Source organism: Miscanthus floridulus, chromosome 2, assembly GCF_019320115.1.
Source record: "Miscanthus floridulus cultivar M001 chromosome 2, ASM1932011v1, whole genome shotgun sequence".
In the NCBI taxonomy this organism is placed as follows: Eukaryota; Viridiplantae; Streptophyta; class Magnoliopsida; order Poales; family Poaceae; genus Miscanthus; species Miscanthus floridulus.
The window spans coordinates 34828166-34849162 of record NC_089581.1 but is presented as its reverse complement, the minus strand read 5'-3'; the positions used below and the strand labels follow the sequence as shown (position 1 = coordinate 34849162).

The 20997-nt window shown below is 50.7% G+C and overlaps 1 protein-coding gene across 2 annotated transcripts; it reads left to right on the top strand.

The window, feature by feature from the left end:
* The first annotated feature begins 5914 nt into the window (after positions 1-5914).
* LOC136521762 (uncharacterized) lies at positions 5915-19776 on the top strand. Of its 2 annotated transcripts, XM_066515539.1 has the most exons (12): positions 5915-6182; positions 6417-6581; positions 7021-7152; positions 7717-7856; positions 8596-8706; positions 8951-9076; positions 11143-11307; positions 12363-12464; positions 12534-12635; positions 13419-13589; positions 19041-19120; positions 19487-19776. In XM_066515539.1, exons 1-12 carry the CDS (start codon positions 6053-6055, stop codon positions 19653-19655), a joined length of 1593 nt encoding a protein of 530 aa, XP_066371636.1. In that variant the 5' UTR covers positions 5915-6052; the 3' UTR covers positions 19656-19776. The 2 variants fall into 2 exon arrangements, with proteins under 2 accessions (XP_066371636.1, XP_066371643.1); XM_066515546.1 differs by lacking the exon at positions 19041-19120 and having other exon boundaries at positions 19487-19628.
* The last annotated feature ends 1221 nt before the right edge of the window (positions 19777-20997 follow it).

Below are 20997 nucleotides of genomic sequence, written 5' to 3'. Positions count from 1 at the left end.
CCCGCAGTGGAATCGATGATTTGGTCGATTCGATGTAATGGGAAAGGGACTTTTGGACATGCTTTATTCAAACCAGTGTAGTCCATGCACATTCTCCACTTCCCATTTTTCTTCTTAACTAATACAGGATTAGCTAACCACTCCGGATGAGATACTTCCTTGATGAACCCGGCCGCCAAAAGCTTCTGCACCTCCTCGCCGATGGCCCTACGCTTTTCCTCATCGAATCGGCGCAGGCGCTGCTTCACCGGTTTGGAGCCGGCCCGAATGTCCAAGGCATGCTCGGCGACCTCCCTCGGTATGCCCGATATGTCCGAGGGACTCCACGCGAATACATCGGCATTCACGCGAAGAAAGTCGACGAGCACTGCTTCCTATTTGATATCGAGGGTGGCGCTGATCCTCAACACCCAGTCGTCGGAGCCATTGGGGTCGACCGGGATGAGCTTGACGGCCTCCGTGGGCTTGAAAGTCTCGGCGCGATGCTTGGAGTCAGGCGCCTCGCTACCAAGTTGGTCGAGGTTGATGATGAGGGTCTCGGCCTCTATGAGAGCCTCGGCGTACTCGATGCACTCGACATCGTAGTCGTATGCATGCTCGTATGTGGACTCGACAGTGATGATGCCATTGGGGCCCGGCATCTTGAGCTTGAGGTAGGTGTAGTTGGGGACCGCCATGAACTTAGCGTAGCATGGCCGCCCCAGGATGGCGTGGTAGGTTCCCTTGAACCCAACCACCTTGAAGGTGAGGACCTCCTTATGGTAGTTGGAGGGAGTACCAAAGCAAACGGGCAGGTCAATGCACCTGAGGGGCCGCGTGCATTTCCCTGGCACAATGCCATGGAAAGGCGTGGCATCACCCTAGAGCTGTGACTGGTCGAGCTCCAGGAGCTCTAGGGTATTGGCGTAGAGGATGTTAAGACCCCTGCCTCTGTTCATCAACACCTTAGTGAGCCGAGTGTTGCCGATGATGGGGTCGATGACAAGTGGGTACTGCCCAAGGTTTGGGACATAATCGGGGTGGTCATCCTGATCAAGGTGATCGCCTCTCGAGACCAGTTAAGGTACCGGGGAGCGGCCACCTTCACCAAGAAGACCTCCCGGCGCTCCCCCTTTCGTTGGCGTGCCATGAGGCACGCTGAAGGCCCGCCGAAGATCATGAAGGCATTGTGTACCTCGAGGAACCCATCGTCCTTGTCGTCATCCCTGTCATCGGTGCCCCTCTTCTTAGCATCATCGTCAGGGAGCCCAAGCCTAGCATAGTAACACCGAAGCATGGTGCACTCCTCGAGGGTGTGCTTCACCGGGTCCTGGTGGTAAGGGTAGGGTTTCTTAAGCATATCATCGAAGAGCCCGGGGCCTCTGGGACCTCAGGGATTCTTACGCTCTGCGGCCGTGACTAGGCCAGCCTCGAGGCCTTTTTGCTTCCCCTGGCGACCCTTCTTCTTTTGCTTGGAGAGGTGGGGAGCCGAGGCCTCGAGGGCCTCGTCCCTCCGCTTCCCCTTGGCGTCGTTGTCGGGGAAGATGGCCCTGTCGGCCTCTTTGCCCGAGGCGAAGTTGGTGGCAATGTTAAGGAGCGTGGCCACCGAGGTCGGCATGTTCCGACCTAACTCTCGGACTAGGTCTCGGCAGGTGGTGCCGGAGAGGAAAGCCTGGACAATTTCCGAGTCGCCGACGCTTAGCAACTCGGTGCATTTCTTGGAGAAGCGTCAGATGAAATCTCGGAGAGACTCATTCGGTCCCTAGCGACAATTCTTGAGGTCCCAGGAGTTCCCAGGGTGCACGTATGTGCCCTGAAAATTCCCGACGAAGACCCTTACCAAGTCACGCCAGTTGTGGATTTGGAAGGGAGGGAGGTGTTCGAGCTAGGCTCACGCCGAGTCTGACAGGAACAACGGGAGGTTATGGATGATGAGCAGGTCATCGTCTGCACCGCCTCGCTGATAAGCCAGGCAGTAATCGACCAGCCAAAGTTTGGGATTGGTCTCACCGCTGTATTTCATGAGGTCGGCCGGTTACCGAAACTGGGTTGGGAAATGAGCAGCGCGGATAGCTCTGCTAAAGACTCAAGGGCCAGGCGGCTCAGGAGAAGGACTACGGTCCTCCCCACTATCATAGCAGCCACCCCGATGCGGATGGTAGCCCCAGGTGGGCCCCTCATTGTCGTGGCACCGTCGCCTGCTGACCACATCGTGGTTGCCTTGGGCCTCGTGTCGGTCGCCGAGGCGGTCATGCACCGAGGGGACCCTATTGGCTGTTGGTGCCCGAGCGGGCTCAGGACGAACCAAGGCCTCCCTATCCTATCGAGGCAGTGCCGTGAGAAGTTTCGAGGTGTCTCCGCGCCGTCGAGAGGCGGAACTTTCGGCCTGCCGCACCGCGGCAGTCTCAAGGAGCTCTCAGAGCTCACCGTGAGCCCATCGCCCCTCCATGGTAGAGGGCTCAGGCATTGTTCGGAGCAGCATCGCTACCGTCGTGACATTCTGGCTAGCGCGATAGAAGATAGGGGGTTGATCGTCCCCTTCGTCGTTGTTGATGCGGCGGTGGACGTCGCGGGCCCTTCGCCGGGCTACTCCGCCGTCACCGCGACCTCGCTGCTCTTGCTCGAGAGTGTCTCGGAGCTGCTGTAGCAGAAGTCGGTCTTGTTCGACCTTGGCCTAAAGCTCGCGGAGCTGCTCTAGGTCCGGGCGTTGAAGTTGCTCGGGGGCAAGGTTCTTGTTCCGCGCTGCTCGAGGCTCGATGCGTGGTCATGCGGTGCCGCTCGCCCCCTCATGGGGCGGGGAGCGAGAACCTGCCCCTTCATCCTCATCACCCGCGCTTGGCATCCCAAGCTCGACGTGGAAGCACTCACGAGTGGGGTCGTAAGCGCCTTCGTCATCAGAGTCGAGTAGCTGAAGCAGTAGTTGCTCGTGGCCAGGAAGCGACACATGGCTTCAGGGTCATGGAGCCTAGAGAAGTCTGCTCCGGCCCATGCCTCATCCTCCTCCAAGGAGTCAGCATGGGTGTGGGTCGAGGTCATGGCATCGAGGTCGAGGGCGAAGCATTGGTGGCGTCCTGAGGGTTCTGTGTGAGCAGAAGCGTAGGCGGAAGCATAGGTGGCGGCGGCATTCCTTAACCCGAAGGGGTACAGGGATGGTGCCATCGTCGGGCTTTGCTCCGCCAGAGTCGACTCCTCAGGAGGTAGCAGGGCAGAGCTTGATGATGGGGCGTCGCTGTGCACCACCAGCGCCTTTCCCCTATCCAGGCTCAGGCTAGATAGGTCCCCAACCAGGGACCTTATGCCAATAGCTGGGCAGGGGATACCGGTAGAGCGCGGCGCGTCACCCTAAGCTTGCACGGGGTCAGGGTGGTCCCACCCGCACCGTACTTAGCGAGCGTGATAAGAGCGGCGGCCTGGGCGTCGCCTGCGCCTAGGCTACTGGGGCATGACGTCGTCATCGGTCGGTGGGACTTTGGGTGAGAGGAGTACCATATCGTACTCATATCCTAGAGACATGAACTCTAGGCTCCCAAACCAGATTATCGTGCCGAGACGCAGTGGTCGCACGGGGTCTGCCATCCGGAACTTGTCGGGATGACGAAGATGACACGCAGTAGCCCCTATATGGTGCGCCAACTATCGGTGTTTTGGACCGGCGGGCCCTCAACCAACTAGTGAAAATGTACTGCGTGCTCCTAATTCCGGATGGTGATGCAAAGAGACATAAGGTTTATACTGGTTCAGGCAATAGGTGCCCTACGTCCAGTCTAAGAGATTGATCTTGTATTCCTTGTACCAAAGTGCTTGTAGTAGGGGGTTACAAGCAGGGCGAGAGAGGGAGCTAGTCCTAGGTCTCTGCATGGAGCGGTGTGAGTCGCTTGAGATGTTGATCTCAGGCGACGGGGAAGCGTGTGTGTTACAGAGTGTCGCTTGCGCGAGTGAGTGAGTCTGTGCCTGCCTGCGTCTATCCCCTCTAAAAATGGCTCCGGTCTATCCCTTTTATAGTTGAAGGGGGGACAGGGGTGATACATGGGGTTGCTACGTAGCGTCGTGCGAACAGAGATGGCATGTCTGAGCCCTGTAGCCTGTCACTATGGTGGCATGGTTGACGGAGTGGTCCTGTCCTTAATGCACTGGTGCAATGCGCTGGTCACACCCGATCCTGTGTGACGTGGGAGCTCCAGTGATAGCTTGACGTAGGGCATAGCGGATAACGTGCCGGTTACTGTGCGTTGACAGTGTGAAGAGCCGAGGCTCAGTTGGTGCCGAGGCTGAGCCATCGTGGGGGCTCAGCAGGCACAAATCCCAAGGCTGCTGAGACCCTGAAGTGGATTGCCGAAGCTTGGAGGGAGCAGTTGGTCCTGTACGCCGATTCCGAGGCTACAGCAACCCGAACTTGACTCCCCACGTCGCGTTGTTCCTGGAGCAGGGGTTTAGGTAGCATAGTGCAGTGCGGGCGTCAGTCGTGGGCACAGTACCGAGCACAACGGTTGGTAACCCCTGCCCCATCCCGTCCTAGACGGCCTGGTGTTGATGCGACTTCCCGTCTCGTCGGTCACTCCGTTGTGTCGAGCCGTCGTCCGGCTGACATCGCGGGAGTGATTGGTCGCGTCAGTTGGACGTGACGTTTTGTTAGGGAAATCGGTTGAGACGGAGGCGACGGGGCTGTTGCCGAGCCAGCCTCGAGCGGGACGGAGAATTGATACCGCGTCTGAGGCCTTACGCGCGGGGCCTCGAGCGAGACGGAGAATCGATGCCCCGTTCGAGGCCTTACGCGCGGGGCCTCGAGCGAGACGGAGAATCGATGCCCCGTCCGAGGCCTTACGCGCGGGGCCTCGAGCGAGACGAAGAATCGATGCCCCGTCCGAGGCCTTACGCGCGGGGCCTCGAGCGAGACGGAGAATCGGTTCCCTGACTGAGGCCTTTTGTGCGAGGCCTCGAGCGAGGCGGAGAGTCGGTAGGCCATCCGAGGCCTTTCGTGCGAGGCCTCGAGCGAGACGGAGAGTCGGTAGGCCGTCCGAGGCCTTTCGTGCGAGGCTTCGAGCGAGGCGGAGAGTCGGTAGCCTCGGACAAGGCCAGGGATTAGCCAATAGTTGTGTCTTAGCTTTGATTTTGATAGGGTATAAGCGATTTTTTTGGTTTTCGCTTAAGGGACCTCTTTTTATGGTACCCGACACAAAGTGTCGTATATGTTTGGTTTTGAGATCTGGAGCTATTCACAGTATGGGTATAATTTAGATGAAAATCAGTTTCTAAATAGTTATGTAATCTATATAATTTGAGTCTGTCTACCCAACAACCATATGTTTTATGCAGTTTCAACACATGAATTTTTTTACACCATAGAATTAAAATCCAACAGCTACCTCCAGCTTTTTTCTACCTCCACAAATCATAAGATCACAGATCCACATATCACAAAAAATAATTTTTTTCTATGCAAGGACAAGAGAACAAATCGGTTTTTTTCCACTAAAACATGAACAGGAAGCGGTGCTCCCGCTCCGATCCGGAACAACTCGGCAACGCGTCTTCGTGCGAGGAGCCGAGCGGTGGGTCGTGACTCGCGCGTGCTCGTGCAAGCACAGATGCAACGCGTGCGACCGGGCATCTTCTTGCGTACAGCCTTCTGTAGTTTCGCGTTCGAGCGTGCAAGAGCCAAGAATTCATATGTTTTTTCCACTAAAAAAATTCATATGTTTTTTTCACTAAAACACATATGTGTTGTATAGCATTTCTGTATAATTTTTCTTTGGTCGAAAGAAAAATATGCTGGATTCACACACACGGACGGGGGTCCCACAGACGGACACATGCGACATGCCATCCACAACACGGTTTCCCAGTGTGCCGCTGCTGCATAGTCGCCTATAGGCTATAGCTATAGCTGCGGGTGCCGGGTGCGCGTGCGCATTCCACTACACTACTTCACGTCCGCACTTCTTCCTCTCAAACCAGCTCTCCGTAAACCCGCACGCAACCATCCCAAACCCCCCGCCGCGGCCCGCGGAGGCGGAGGCGAGGCGGGAACCCTAGCGACCTATACGAACCCCGACCGTCGTCGCCGGCGGCGGCCATGGAGGCACCCTTCGATTTCAAGATGAGAACCATTCTCTGCCTGAACCGCAACCTTCCGTACGGCACCACCGGGCCGGACATGGACTTCTTCGAAGCCGCGTTCGAGGGCGACCTCCCCCGCCTCAGGGGTAAGCCGATCGCCGACATCCCGACCTGGAATCGATCTCCGTTGCGCGCCGCCGATGCGTCGGCCGCTGTCCCCCGGCCACGCTTGTTTCGCCTTGCATTTTGCGCTGGGGTTTTGGAAGGGGTTCCGCTTTGGCCTTGCTTCGCGGGGAGCGCGGCTACTGTATAGTACTAGTATACTAGTATTTGTTTGGTCTAACTGCTGTTCACGGATTCATTTTGTGATCGGATTGAAGAGATGGCGAGCGGCAAGGACGCGGAAGAGAAAGCGCTGCTGGCGGACGTGTGCTTTGACGGCCTGGGCCCGCTCCAGGTGGCGGCGCGCATGGGGAGGCTGGACGTCGTCAGGTACCTGGTGGAGGACCTCGGCTTCGACGTCAACCACGGAAGCGCCGGGTTTGGTATGTGCGCGCTTCCTTTCTCTGCGTTAAGATTTTGCTCCTCTGATGCATCGATGAGCCTCTGATTTTGCAAGTTCATCATAATTATCTACTTGTTCCATTATTAGAGATCCATTAACTCTGAAATGCTAGGTTCATTAAATTCGTGCCATTAAATCCGTGGACTACTGGTTGACGTGGCTTGCTATCATTGATATTTTGCATCCTTTGTTGCCAATTGTCAAGGGTATTTATGAACTCTGCTTTGTTGGCTTCTAGCTAACTTGGCTTTTCACTAAACATCATATTTGCAGCTAGATGACTATGTGTTTATTACCCTGTGCAAGTATCCTTTGTACATCACGTGCTCTATAGTTGGGATATGCCGACTTGGTAGATTTGTAATTGTACTGATGATTACATTTACAGCCAGTGACTCTGTTTCAATCTTATATGGCAGGTTTGACAGCTTTGTCTTCTGCTGCATTGGATGGGAGACTGGACACTGTGAGATACCTTCTGGACAACGGGGCTGATCCAAATCTGCAAGACGAACTTGGCGAAGTTCCTCTTCACTGTGCTGCAAAATATGGTGTTCCCTCTAAATTTTCTGAACTTTCTATCTGCAGATTTGCTGTTGTATAAAAGGAATAGATATAGTACAACAGATTATTGTGCTGGGATAGTTAGCATTTCTGGTGCTGCTCATTTCCTGCCCTTAGTGAGATGTGATTTTCTTGTTCTTTGAGCTTTCTTACAAGCTTTGAAAAGATTAATTGTTGATCTTTTGTATGCTTTCCCTATTTTCTGTCCTTTAGTACTGTCCAATAATATAATAAGTGTGCTCTTTACCTTTTGACCCCTGGGTGAGATGATGTTGAGGACATCACTACTTTTCCTTCAGTTTCAGATACCTTTTTTTTGTTGCAAGTTTGAGAACTAGCAGTCGCATGACTTGTATTTGAGATCATATAGAACATATGGTTAGGTTCTTCCAGATGAGTTTTACTTAAATTATATGTTCAGAATGTATGATGAAACCATACATTCTAAGATTATATCCTCGTTGTTTAGTCAATTTGTGTAAGAATTCTTATGCTCATGGTATTTAGGAGAGTAAAAGTTTGTAACTTGGATTTTTGTGCTTTTTCTATAGGGCATGACAAAGTAACAGAGCTGTTACTATCTAGAGGAGCCAGTGTTGATCTAACTTATTTTCATGCGACGCCACTACATATTGCTGCTGTCTACGGGAAGGCCAGTGTCATGAAAATTTTATTGGAGCACCATGCAGATGTAATTAGCAAACTCCAGTCTTCTTAACTTGTGTTTTGTATGCTACCTTGGTAAATAATGCTAATGCATGTAGTTTGTTGGAGTACACTTCCACTGTGACCTTGTCTCAACTTTTTAAGTCTTTAACTCTTGATATTCATCTGTACTCCGAGTTACTATCAGCTCAAAATCATGTAGAGAGTTGTCAGCTGGAACAAACATTTCATCTAGACCTGTTGTTTTCTACAGTTGCATCTTCTTATTTCCTTATATTTGCGATTGCTCAATCTTTACGGTATAGCATGAGGTTATGGATAGTGCCTTGTTTTTCATCTTTAGTTCCTTCTCACTTTTAAGCATGGACATGGGGAAAAATTCTTGCTGTACCCTCTCTGATTTCTGGTTATGTTTGCCACTCAATACAGATATCTGTTTCATTGTCGCTTTTTTTTTTAAGGCTGTTGTTACTATTAACGCTTAGCGATTCCTAAGAAAAGCATGTTACAAATTGTCATGATCCTGCAGTATTTTATGCTGACTGCAAGCAAAGGCAAGGTTATTTATAACAATAGGGGGTATGTTGAGTTTCTATATGTTTGCTTGAGGTTTTGAATAAGATGACCTCTGCATTTGCATCTTGATGTATTCTGTACTCCAAAATATTTTGGCTCCATATTTCTGGTCCAGCATTTTATGTATTGCATAGATCATAATACATTTTTCACTAGAGGTGATATTTTCTTTTTCAAAAAAATTGTAGCCGAACATGGTTTCAGAAGTTTTAGGTACACCATTGGTTGCGACACTTCATGCTACTACGGAAGGACTTGAGGAATGTATTTCTTTGAAGTGTGTGAAGGTACTTGTTGAGGTCAGTTACTATTTCACCTTCACTTCATGTCATTGTATTAAACCATACTCATTCAAAACTAATGTAAGCCGTGGAATCAGCATATAACCGGACCATTTGTACCTTTTAATACAACGGCACACATCTTTTCTCCGGGTTTGAGAATAAAAATATATTGAAAGTCTAATCTCATAGAATGAGTATGGTATTAACTTTTTTTGATAACTTGCTACAACTTTTAATTCTATGTAATTCATATCTACAGGCAGGTGCTGATGTGAATTCTACTGATCCTGACACTCCCTTAGTGGTCGCAACTACTCATGGCTTGACTGACTGCATTAAGTATTTGTTGAAGGCTGGTGCAAATGCTAACATTCCAAATAGTTGTGTGAGTATTTTTCAACATTTTGTATTCTTTTTACCTGCTCATTGTTCTTGGTGCTTGCAGTTTTGTTAATCATGCAATGCCTTCCGTTATTTTTTTTACCTATATATACACACACACTTTTACTGAAGGATCTATTTTTTATTTTGTTAATCATTGGTTTTATTTAGGATACTTGGGAAATTCTTGCATAGGCATCTTTTTGTTGTTTTACAATAATGCCTCTTCCTAAGCCATACAATCGATATTCTACAACCTTCATGTTAGTGACTAACAGTTTGTTACCATGTGGCACATCTGTTGATAGCTTCCCTATTGCTACTGCCGCTACTATCCCATGGTCAAATGTAGTCTTTAGTTTGGATCCTACAACTAGGACAGAGGTTGTGCCTTGTTGTCTTGAGACCTGTGCTCTTGAGATTTTGGGCAGATGTATTGAAGGAAAGTGGTCTCGAATTTGTGGTACTTCCAGCTAGTTACGTGAAGAACTAGAATGTCGACATGAATATTACTTAAGTACATATAATTGTCTCACTTAAGTAGTGCTTAGTGTTGAAAAAAGGGAAATAAATAGCGTTGCTTCTTTTCTTTCTCGAAGACAGTACAACTACAGATGTCCTTAAGGAAATTGGTCTCAGATATAAGTCTGTTGCAAGAAAAAGGAAGTGCTCTTGGTCATCACAATAGCAATGCGTAATTGTTTTGTATTGAGTTAAATACACCAGAGGTACATGGATTTGTCATGTTGTGCCACTTAGGTCCACAAACTCTGGAAACCCATATGTTCATAAAAAAACATATGTCATGCTATCATGCCACGTCAGCAAGGAAGCACCACCAAAGCGTTATGGACTTGGACGCATCATTTAACAAGCTTAGAGACACATAAATGCATTTTCGGAGTCCATGGACCTAAGTGGCACACCGTGACAAGTTCATGGACTGCTGGTGTATTTAATTTTTTTTTGTATTTGTTGCATTCTCTACTGTTTATGTGTGCTGAGCAATGTTTTCAAGTCGTCCAGTCAAACCTAGTCGCCATGGGACCGACCAGGCGACTAATCGTGATTAGTCGTCGACCAGACCGATTAGTCGAGCAGACAAAGCAAAGATAGGAGGGAGGAGGCAGTGAGCAGAGGAGATAGGAGCAGGTAAGCAAGGGAGGGCAGACCTGCAGTAGCAGCCGAGCAGGGGACGTGCTTACCTGCGGGAGCAGCTGCCTGGCGGGGAGGGGAGCGGGCGGCGGGAACAGGCGTGCAGCTGCCCGGTGGGGAGGGAGACTGGCAGGGAGGAGGGAGACCGGCGGAGGCCGGCGTGCGGGCTGCGGCGGGTGGTGGCTCTCCTCCGGTCCTCCCAGATCCCGGCGGCCGGTGGCCGGCGGGGTGGCGGCTGGCGGCTCTCCTCTGGTCCTCCCAGATCCCAGCGGGCGGCGGGTAGCTGTGCTGCACCGCGGACGGCGGCAGCAGACAGCAGCCATGGGCGGCACTCGCGGCGCGCCTGCGGCGTGCCCCTCAGGCCGCGGCTCGCCCTACCTCCTTTCTTGAGCTGGGTCCGCCAGTGGTACTTTTCCTCTGTGCGTCTTCTCGAGTATCTGCACGCGCTCTCCCTCTTATCCTTCCCGCACGCTCTTCCTTCGTGCTTTTCGCGGACTGCGGCCCGCCTGCCTGCTCTTCGGCCGCCAAAAATCGGCAGGCTCGCGTTTTTTCCGCCCGCGCGTGTTTTTTTTCGGCCGCCCAAAAAAAACAGAGCAGTCACCCTGGTCGTCCATAGCCTAGTCGGACGACTAATCGTGATTAGTCGTCGATTAGTCGGACGATCAGCTTTCTGGTCGAGCTAATCGAGTCGAACCTCCTAATCGAGCACCAGGGACCGACTAGGACGATTAATCGCGATTAATCGCGATTAATCGGACGACTTGTAAACATTGGTGCTGAGTACAGATGAGTCTTGAGAGATCCGTATCAGCCTTTTCAGTTGTTACATCTATGTCTGTATGATGTCCGTCATCTTTTTTGAATCACCTGACGTAGTACTTCTAATAAGGTTCCTCTTCTTGTGTTGCCTGACAGTGTGGTGCTATGCCAATAGAAACTGCCGCAAGCTGTGGAAGAAGAAAGCATGTGGAAATGCTATTTCCTTTCACTTCTCCCATTCAAACTGTGTCAACAAGGACTGTTGATGGAATTATTTCTCATGTGAAATCGTCAAAACATTTGAAACATTCAAAGCCCAAGGTATGAACTGTATGTGTTTGTACTTTATCCCTCATTTGCAAGATAGTCTGGGCACATCTACAAAAGGCCAGAGCACCCACACACCATAGTTGTTAAAATCTATGATATTACTATACGATTTTACGCCTTTACAATCTTAACTAAGTGATCTGATTCTACGATCCTAGTCAGTAGTCTACGTTTCTATGTTTTTTTTTATGTTTACAATCTTATAAGAAAAACTATAGCTCATGGGCATTTTGCTAAGAAGACCTCACGCGGGTCGAGAAAACCCCCGAGCCCCTACCCCACCCATACACAACGACACTATAGCTCATGTGAGAACGACCATGACCTGGGCCAAACCTTAGACCTATGCTTTGGCGTGGAATTTTTTTAACCCTAGCATGAAATTCGCTCCCACGGGGAGTCGAACTCAGGACATGAGAAGTGCTACTAGAGCCTCCTAACCAACTCAACTCAACTAGAGGTCCATTTGTTGATTACGGTCTTATGTTGGTTTTATTGTGGAGTCTGGTTTTGTTTGGGTGGTTTTATACATGAGGTAGGTTACACCTTCTAGTATGGTAGGTTTGGAACCATGTTAAGAACTCTCATCATATAAGAAGGATTTGCTGACTCTATGTAGGTACTCTTACCTTTGTATCCTTTTTCCTGCCCAGAACTTCTGTTTCTCTACTTCTGCTATTCAATGTGCTCTCTTCCATTGTTTTTGTCTTTTTCACCCCTGTTCTTCTTTCGTGACCAAACCACAATTCTCTGCCGGGTATTAACAGACCAATACCATACTATTATAATCTTCCGGTGAAGTGGATTGAAATGAGGTGAATACTGTACTATGTCACCATGGTGGCATTTGCTTGCAAAACAAGGCTAGGTTGAAATCTTAGTTTACACCATGTTTTTTTCGTTATTGCACTTACATTTTTTTTAAAGTGATAGGTTTGTTTTAACTGTATGCAACTTGGTTATTTCTGAAATCCTTGCATATGTTAGTGTGATGTCACCTCATTGAACTTATGTCTTTGGCAAGCATTATATATTTCATGGTTTAGGTTGGGCCATATGATGAAAGCTCAAAAGTTAAGCTGAAATTAGATGGTGACAAGGCTGTTGGGAGAAAGAACTATCCTGCCACATCAAAGCTATATGGGGAGGTCAGTGATATGATTTACATTTTGTTTTTATTATGCTCATCTGAAGCTTGATTTGTCTTCATAATTTAGGCTGAGCAATATGATAAAAGCATGAAAGATGAGCTGAAATTAAATGGTGACAAGGCTGTTGGGAGAAAGGATTACCTTACCGCATCAAAGCTCTATGGCAAGGTTGGTGGTGATACTAGGAGGAACTTTATGTTATTATGCTCTTCTGATGCTTGACTTAACCTATGCTTGCATTAACACTCTGCATTAGTAGAGGGGTGTATACTTTGTTTACACCTGCTGGTGTTTGAAAGACCTGAATTCAAACCTTTGTTTTCAGGTTGCAATCTAGAACCTTCATCAGACATCAATATACCATTATGGCATTGATTATAGTCATACACTTTCGATAGCCGGACCCATGCTGATGGCACCGAAATCCTGCCCCTCCCGCAGATAGGCCCGTCCCTTCTTGGGCAACCCTTAAAGTCTCTTCTTGTACGGACTGAAACAAGACAAACTACTTGCGGGACCCACTTCTGATCTCTTTCTTTAGTTTTCCGCTTTATTCCTTTATTAGAAAAAGTAGCTTTCCTTATTAGTAGCGCTAGTATCTTTTCATAATGATTACTTTTTTTTTTCAGAGAACTTACTTCCTAGATTTTGAGAAGCTGAGGCATTGCCGGTTGGGGGGACAATTGATCGAAACGAATAACTAGTCACGATTAGGGACAAAGCTCAGCTAGTATATGTAATGTGTTCAAGGCGCATTTCCTCCAATGACTAGACTAAATAATATGGGCGGAAGGATTGACTTAAACGTTGTTGCATGAGCGGCTTCTAAATGAGTGGTTGATGATTGTCTGCTGTTGTCAAAAGTTGTTGGATTATGTTGCTCACTGAGTTTGTATGTTTTTTTTTTTTGTTGTTCTAAAAAGCACTGAGTTCGTATGTGTTCTGATGCAGGCAATTGAGCTAGACCCAGCTGATGCAACACTGTATTCAAACAGGAGCTTGTGCCTTCTTCAAATTGGCGAAGCAACAGAGGCTCTGTCCGATGCCAAAACTTGCATCAAGATGCGACCTGAATGGATAAAAGGTTACTACAGGAAAGGAACTGCCCTCATGTCACTCAAGGTTAGATCGAAAGGGCATAATTCCTCCTGTATACCGTTTTATGTCACCTAGTGGTATATTTATCAGCTCAAATCTGTTAGATTACCATAGTGTCTCCTTGGTTATTGTGTTAGTTACTCCTAATTACTCTGCTATGCGCCACCCTATGTGGGCTTAGCCCCTGGCCTTCCCAGGCTAAGGCTCTATATATTTGTAATCCCTGTGTAAACATAATCTAAGTCAGATTGGCATTCTGCCTTCATGGTATCAGACGCCTAATTCGGGTCCTGTGCCGACCCTTCCTCTCCCGCCCACCTCTCCTCTGCTTCCGCACGCTGCTTCCGCCCCTTCCTCTCCTCTGCTTCCGCTCGCGCCCATGGCCGCTTCAGCCGCCGCACCGCCTCCTCTCACCGGCGATTCCAGCACCGGCGCCTCGGCTGCCGCCAACGCGGCCCTGCTGCGCGACGATGCCACCGCGGCCGCCCTGCGGCTCGAGGAAGAAGCCACCGCCACTCGAGCGGCCAACACCGAGCGCGCCGTCCAGCTCCAGAAGGAGGCGGACCTTCTCAAGTCCGCCGCCGCCGCCCAGGAGCGTGTCCATGCTGCTGTCGACGCCCTGTCCAAGGAGCGCGCACAGGCCGACGCCCTGGAGGCGCAAGCGGCTGCCATCCGGGAGCGACTTCGTCTGGAGGCCATCCACGACGATGAAGCCCACGACGACGACGAGCACTCTGTCTCCTCTGAGGCTGCTGCTATTGCGCACCTGCACAGCCAGGCCTGCGCCGTCCAGAACATCAAGTATCTGGTCCCCATCGTCCTCGACCTCAAGTCCCCCCACTACTCCAAGTGGCGCGGCTACCTTCTCCTTGCTCTTGGTCGGTACTCTCTGAAGGACCATGTCCTCAGCGACGATTCCCGCCCCACCGATCCGGTCTGGTACCGCATGGACTGCGTGGTCGTCTCCTGGATCTTCAACAGCATCTCCACCGACATCATCCACGAGCACGACGGTGTCACTGCTCGGGTGGCTTGGCTCGGGGTTGAGTAGCAATTCCTGGGGAACCGTGAGTCCCGGGCTTTGCTCCTTGATACTAAATTCCGCAACCTCTCTCAAGGCGATCTCTCCGTTGATGACTACTGCCGCAAGATGAAGGGCATGGCTGACGCCCTCGCTGATCTTGGTGAACCCCTCAACGACCGCACACTGGTGCTGAACGTCCTGCGGGGCCTCAATGAGCGGTTCCAGTTCATGGCTCAACTCATCACTCGGCAGAAGCCGTTCCCTCCGTTTGCGGACGTCCGCACTGATCTTCGTCTCGCCGAGCTCAACATGGTGCAGCCCTCAGCGGCTCCTTCTGCCCTTTTCGCCTCCCATCAAGCAGGCCGCCCTCCACTGCGCCGGCACCCAGTTTTGCCTCTCCGCGCCCCCCTCATCCTCAGGGCGTGCTCCCTACCGGTAGGGGCTCTTCAGGCAGTGGCCGTGGCCGGCGTCGCCGCGGCGAGCGCAACCAGGGCAACCAAGGCGGCCCCCAGTGGCCGTCCCTCTACAACCCGTGGTCTGGATCCATTCACATGTGGCCCGGCCCCACGCCTGGCGGTCCTCGCACTCCACCAGCACGCGCCGGCGTCCCTCCTCCTCAGCAGCACGCCATGATGGCTGGCGTGCCTTCCCCTGGCTACCTGGCACCTCCACCAGGGCTGGGCCTCTACTCACCGGCGCTGCTACCTACTCATGCGCCACCTCCAGCGTGGTCTCCCTGGGATCCTCATTCCCTCGCCCAGGCTTTCAGCACCGTCTCGCTCACTCCACCCACTCCGCCGAACAGCACGGACTGGGTTTTCGACTCCGGCGCCTCCTCCCACATCGCCTCCAACCCTGGTATTGTTACCCGCACATCCTCTCCCCCCTTTCCCTCCTCCATCGTGGTGGGTAATGGTGCCACTCTCCCTGTTGTTGGCACTGGCTACTCGATCATTCCCGGTCCTTTTCGCCTTAACAATGTTCTTGCTCCTGGCATTATTAAAAACCTTTTATCAGTTCGCCAATTCACTACTGATCATCATGTTTCTATTGAGTTTGACCCTTCTGGCATTTCTGTGAAGGATCTTCGTACCAGGAACGTCCTCCTTCGATGTAACAGCTCGGGGCCCCTCTACACCTTGCAGCTACCATCGACGCCTTCTGCTCCCTGCACTCTTGTCGCCACTCCTTCATCGTCCATCTGGCACCGCCGTCTTGGTCACCCCGGCAAGGAAGCTCTTCAACGCCTCACTCACTCTTCTTCGATCGCCTGCAGTCAGCCTGCTGATGACCATTTATGCCATGCCTGTCAGCTAGGACGTCATGTGCGTCTTCCGTTTACTAGTTCTTCGTCGAGGGCTTCCAAACCATTTGATCTGATACATTGTGATTTATCAACATCGTCTGTTCTCAGTGTATCTGGATTCAAATATTATTTAGTTATCCTTGATGATTTTTCTCATTTTCTATGGACCTTTCCACTTCGCCTTAAGTCTGACACCTTTTCCGCTCTTTCTAGTTTCTTCACGTATGTTCGTACTCAATTTGGGTGCCCCATCAAATCTGTCCAATGTGACAACGGTCGCGAGTTTGACAATTCTGTCTCCCGCATCTTCTTCCTCTCTCACGGTGTCTCTCTTCGCATGTCATGTCCCTACACCTCTCAGCAAAATGGCAAAGCTGAGCGCACCCTCCGCACCACTAACAATGTCATCCGCACGCTACTCTTCCAAGCGTCCATGCCCCCCTCCTACTGGGCCGACGCCCTTTCCACTGCCACATATGTTCTTAACCGTCTTCCCACCAAGACCCTCAACATGACTACTCGCTTCTTCGCACTCCATGGTACTCCACCCTCCTACCATGAACTTCGAGTTTTTGGGTGCACCTGCTATCCCAACCTCACTGCCACCACCCCCACAAACTTGCCCCACGCTCCACTTTGTGTGTCTTCATCGGCTACTCCCTCGATCACAAAGGCTACCGGTGTCTCGACCTCTCACCTCCAACCGTGTCATCATCTCTCGTCATGTCATCTTCGACGAGACGACTTTTCCTTTCTCTGGACACCAGACCTCACCTCCCGAAGAGCTTGATTTTCTAACTAATGATGAGCCTCTACCAGCTCTTTCACCTTCTGCAGGTACATATGTGCGGCCTCTCGACGCCCCTCTGCAGACCGTGCCGCAGGCTGCGTCCGAGTTGCCTGACGACACCTCGTCGGTGCTCTGGCCCCTCAGCCCGGCTGGGCCAGCGTCCCGGCCTCCTCCAACAGGCTTCTCCGCGCCTCGGCACGCACCGCCCGTGGCACAACAGCCACGAACGGTGCCTTCAGCGCCCTCCCAGGTGCTCCCGTCGGCCCCAGCAGCACCCCCTGTGCTGCCTCTGGCAGCTGCCCCGGCCCCAGCAGCACCCCCTGTGCCACCTCTGGCAGCAGCCCCGGCGCCCCCTGTGGCCCCACCTGCTTCCCGTTTCAACAACGTCTACTCCCGGCGCCCTTCACCAGCTGCTCCTCCTTCACCGCCGACACCACCACCAGCTGCCGCTCCTCCTCGCCGCTCCAACATCATCCCATCTCCACCACGGTTCATCAAAGCTGATCCTCCACGTCCTGTTGGTGCTGTCCCCATCCCACCGGTCGACAATACTCATGGCATGATGACCCGTGGGAAGTCTGGATACATACAGCCGCGCCTCCATCTCCACGCCGAGGCTCTGTCCCCGATTCCCCGGTCTTGCCGCGACGCCCTTGCTGATCCTCACTGGCGTCGCGCCATGGAAGATGAATATGCTGCTCTCATGGAAAATCACACTTGGAACCTTGTTCCTCGCCCCGACAAGGCCAACGTGGTCACAGGCAAGTGGATTTTCAAACATAAATTTCACGCTGATGGCTCGCTGGACAGATACAAGACTCGTTGGGTTCTTCGCGGCTTTACACAGCGTCCCGGTATTGACTATGATGAAACATTCAGCCTCGTTGTCAAACCTGCAACTGTTCGCACAGTCCTCACTTTGGCTCATTCCCGGGACTGGCCAATTCATCAACTAGACGTCAAAAATGCTTTTCTCCATGGGACTCTTTCAGAAACAGTGTACTGCTCTCAGCCAACAGGGTTCGCCAACTCAGCTCTTCCTCAGCACGTCTGCAGGCTCAACAAATCTCTCTATGGCTTGAAGCAAGCCCCCCGTGCATGGTACAACCGTTTTGCTTCATTCCTGCTCTCCCTGGGTTTCACTGAAGCAAGATCAGATACATCTCTCTTTGTTTACCGTCGCGGTACAGAGACCATTTATTTGCTGCTCTATGTGGACGACATTGTGCTCACTGCCTCCTCCCAGCAGCTCCTTCGCCGGGTCATTGATGCTCTGATGAAGGAATTCGCCATGAAGGATCTTGGCCCACTTCACCACTTCCTTGGCATGGCAGTCCAACGACGGGTTGACACTTTATTTCTCTCCCAGCACCAATATGCTCTAGACATCCTGGCTCGCCATGGCATGAGTGACTGCAAACCATGCTCCACCCCTGTTGATACCTGCGCCAAGGCTTCTGCTGATGATGGCCCTCCTGTTGCTGATCCCACAGCCTACCGTAGCCTTGTGGGAGCTCTTCAGTACTTGACCTTCACCCGGCCCAACATTGCTTATGCCGTCCAGCAAGTTTGCCTTCACATGCACGATCCTCGGGAGGTTCACTTTGTTGCTGCCAAACGGATCCTCCGCTATCTCCAGGGTACTCTTGATCATGGTCTCATTATTCCTCGGACTTCTCCGACACAGCTCGTCGTCTACACTGATGCTGACTGGGCTGGCTGCCCGGACACTCGCCGATCCACCTCTGGTTATGCTGTATTCCTAGGTGGCAGCCTTGTCTCCTGGTCTTCTAAACGACAGCCCACTGTCTCTCGCTCTAGCGCTGAGGCAGAGTACCGTGCTGTCGCCAACGGCGTCGCTGAAGCTTCCTGGTTGCGGCAGCTTCTCCAGGAACTACACCACCCACTCGACTCCGCATGCATCGTCTACTGCGACAACGTCAGCACCGTCTACCTCTCCACCAACCCTGTACAACATCAGCGCACCAAGCATGTGGAAATCAACCTCCATTTCGTCCGAGAACGCGTTGCCATTGGTGCTGTCCGTGTGCTTCATGTGCCCACCACCTCCCAGTTCGCTGATGTCTTCATCAAGGGTCTTCCTTCTTCTGTGTTTCAAGAATTTCGTTCCAGTCTGAATGTCCGCTCTAGCGACGTTCCGATTGCGGGGGGGTGTTAGATTACCATAGTGTCTCCTTGGTTATTGTGTTAGTTACTCATAATTACTCTGCTATGCGCCACCCTATGTGGGCTTAGCCCCTGGCCTTCCCAGGCTAAGGCTCTATATATTTGTAATCCCTGTGTAAACATAATCTAAGTCAGATTGGCATTCTGCCTTCAAAATCTTCATCCCAGGAGTACAAAGAAGCATGTAATGTGTTCATGGCTGGGTTCAAGCTAGACCCTTCAAATGCTGTGATGGAGAGAATGTTCTGGTAACCTTCTATTGACCACTAAACTTCTTTTGTGTGTGTGTGTGTGTGTGTGTGTGTGTGTGTGTGTGTTTGTGTGTGTGTGTGTGTGTGTGTGTGGATCTCTTCTCTGGTTTCTTTGGCACGACAGTAAGCCATTTGTATCATGTGCAATGGATATAGTAACCGTTTAGATATATTCTCATAATAATCACAAGGTTTGGTGAACTCCATTTTTGGGATAAACTGCCCTTGATAATCATAAACTTATGACAGTTCTGCCAGAATAAAAGGATATATACATTTTAAAGAAAGATTTTATTGAGGGAGAAAAGTTGTTTCTTATGCCGGCTTTTATGGAGCTGTTTAATGTTCTTCCATATTTCGCAGGGAGGCAGCTGAGGCCATGAAAAAGGACCATGTTGGTACAAAGGACTTCCATCGATTAGAGGAACCAGCACTGACATGTCCAGGCACTGGGGTTTCTTTTGTGCTGCCTATTTTGTATGGGGATTCTTTTGTGCTGCCCATTTTGTACATATGTAGACAGCCATGGTGATTTCCTGCTACGAAGAATTGTCCCATATACTATGATTCATTTCTCGGCTGGCTAATGAGCAGCTGTGGACTGTGGTACACGGGCCTAATGAGCCGAATGGTTAATTTCTTGACTGGCTAAATGGGCTACTTGGCGGAATATTATTTATATGGGCAAGGCCTTGATTTGTCACTTCACGATCAGAGTTAAGGAGCGATCTCACTCTTTACATTATGATCAGAGTTAAGGAGCGATCTCTAACTCTTATACATTTACAGTCAAATAGTACGCTTTCTACGACTTGATCGCGATCTGCCATCCGACTATCCGGGTTCCATTTATTCTTTTTTTTCCCCTGCCAAGTCGCACGATGAACATGAATATCGTTATCGAATGGCTCAATTCAGAAAAGAAAGAAAAACGAGCACTCGGGTTATTGTACTTATAGCATTGCACGTGAATTCAGACAATCGCTGGATTCTGAAGATGATTCTGGAGGAGTATTTCTCGCTGGATTATGAAGGAGTATGTCCTTTAAAAAAATATATGAGACACATGATTAAGCATATATAGATACAAATAAATTAATATAATCCTAGAGCAACAGGACCAATCAAGAGTTGGTGTGGGGGTGTGTGTGTGTGTGTGGGGGGTGGGGGGGGGGGGGGGGGGGTTGATGCAATTGTGTAAGAGAAGAGTTTTAATCTTTGAGACGAATCAGTTTATCTTTCTCGGGGTCTTTTTCGCAAAAGCATCGGGGGCTAGGCCTGGCCGGCTTTTGGCCTGTTCGACCTTAGAGCCGCGTGGCGTTTGGGCTCGCGTCCCGACCCAGCCTCTCCCGGCACCCTAGCCTGGGCCTGCCGTAGCGCCACTCTTGGGCCTTAGCCGCGTAGGGCCGGTGCCACTTACCTGGGCCTTTTCGTGGGGTCTCGAAGGAAATTTGTTTTTCCTTTTTTTTTCTTTTGCTGCAAAAACTTCAAAAATCATAAAAATGCCAAATAATTTTTTGTTAGCTTTATAAATTCTCTATCCTTAGATGCTATGTTCCGTCTTAGGTGGTGTGATATCCATAGGTGTAATTAATTCGTGCTTGCATTTGTCATATAGGTCCCATGAAGACCGCAAACACGCCTGAACGGATCTCCTACTTGCAACATAGGAGTGGTAGGTGCTCCAATGGATCTCCTATATAATTTCCTGTTACTAAATTTTTAGATGTCCTGAAAAGATCATCCTCTTCCCTAAAGAAAGGAGAGCCCCTCCCTCTTCAATACAACATTTTTTGGTGAGGACTTTTTCTGAGCACGCACCCTGCCTTCCTTCCTTCCTCCGTTTTGGCACTCCTCTTCCTCCGTCACTACAT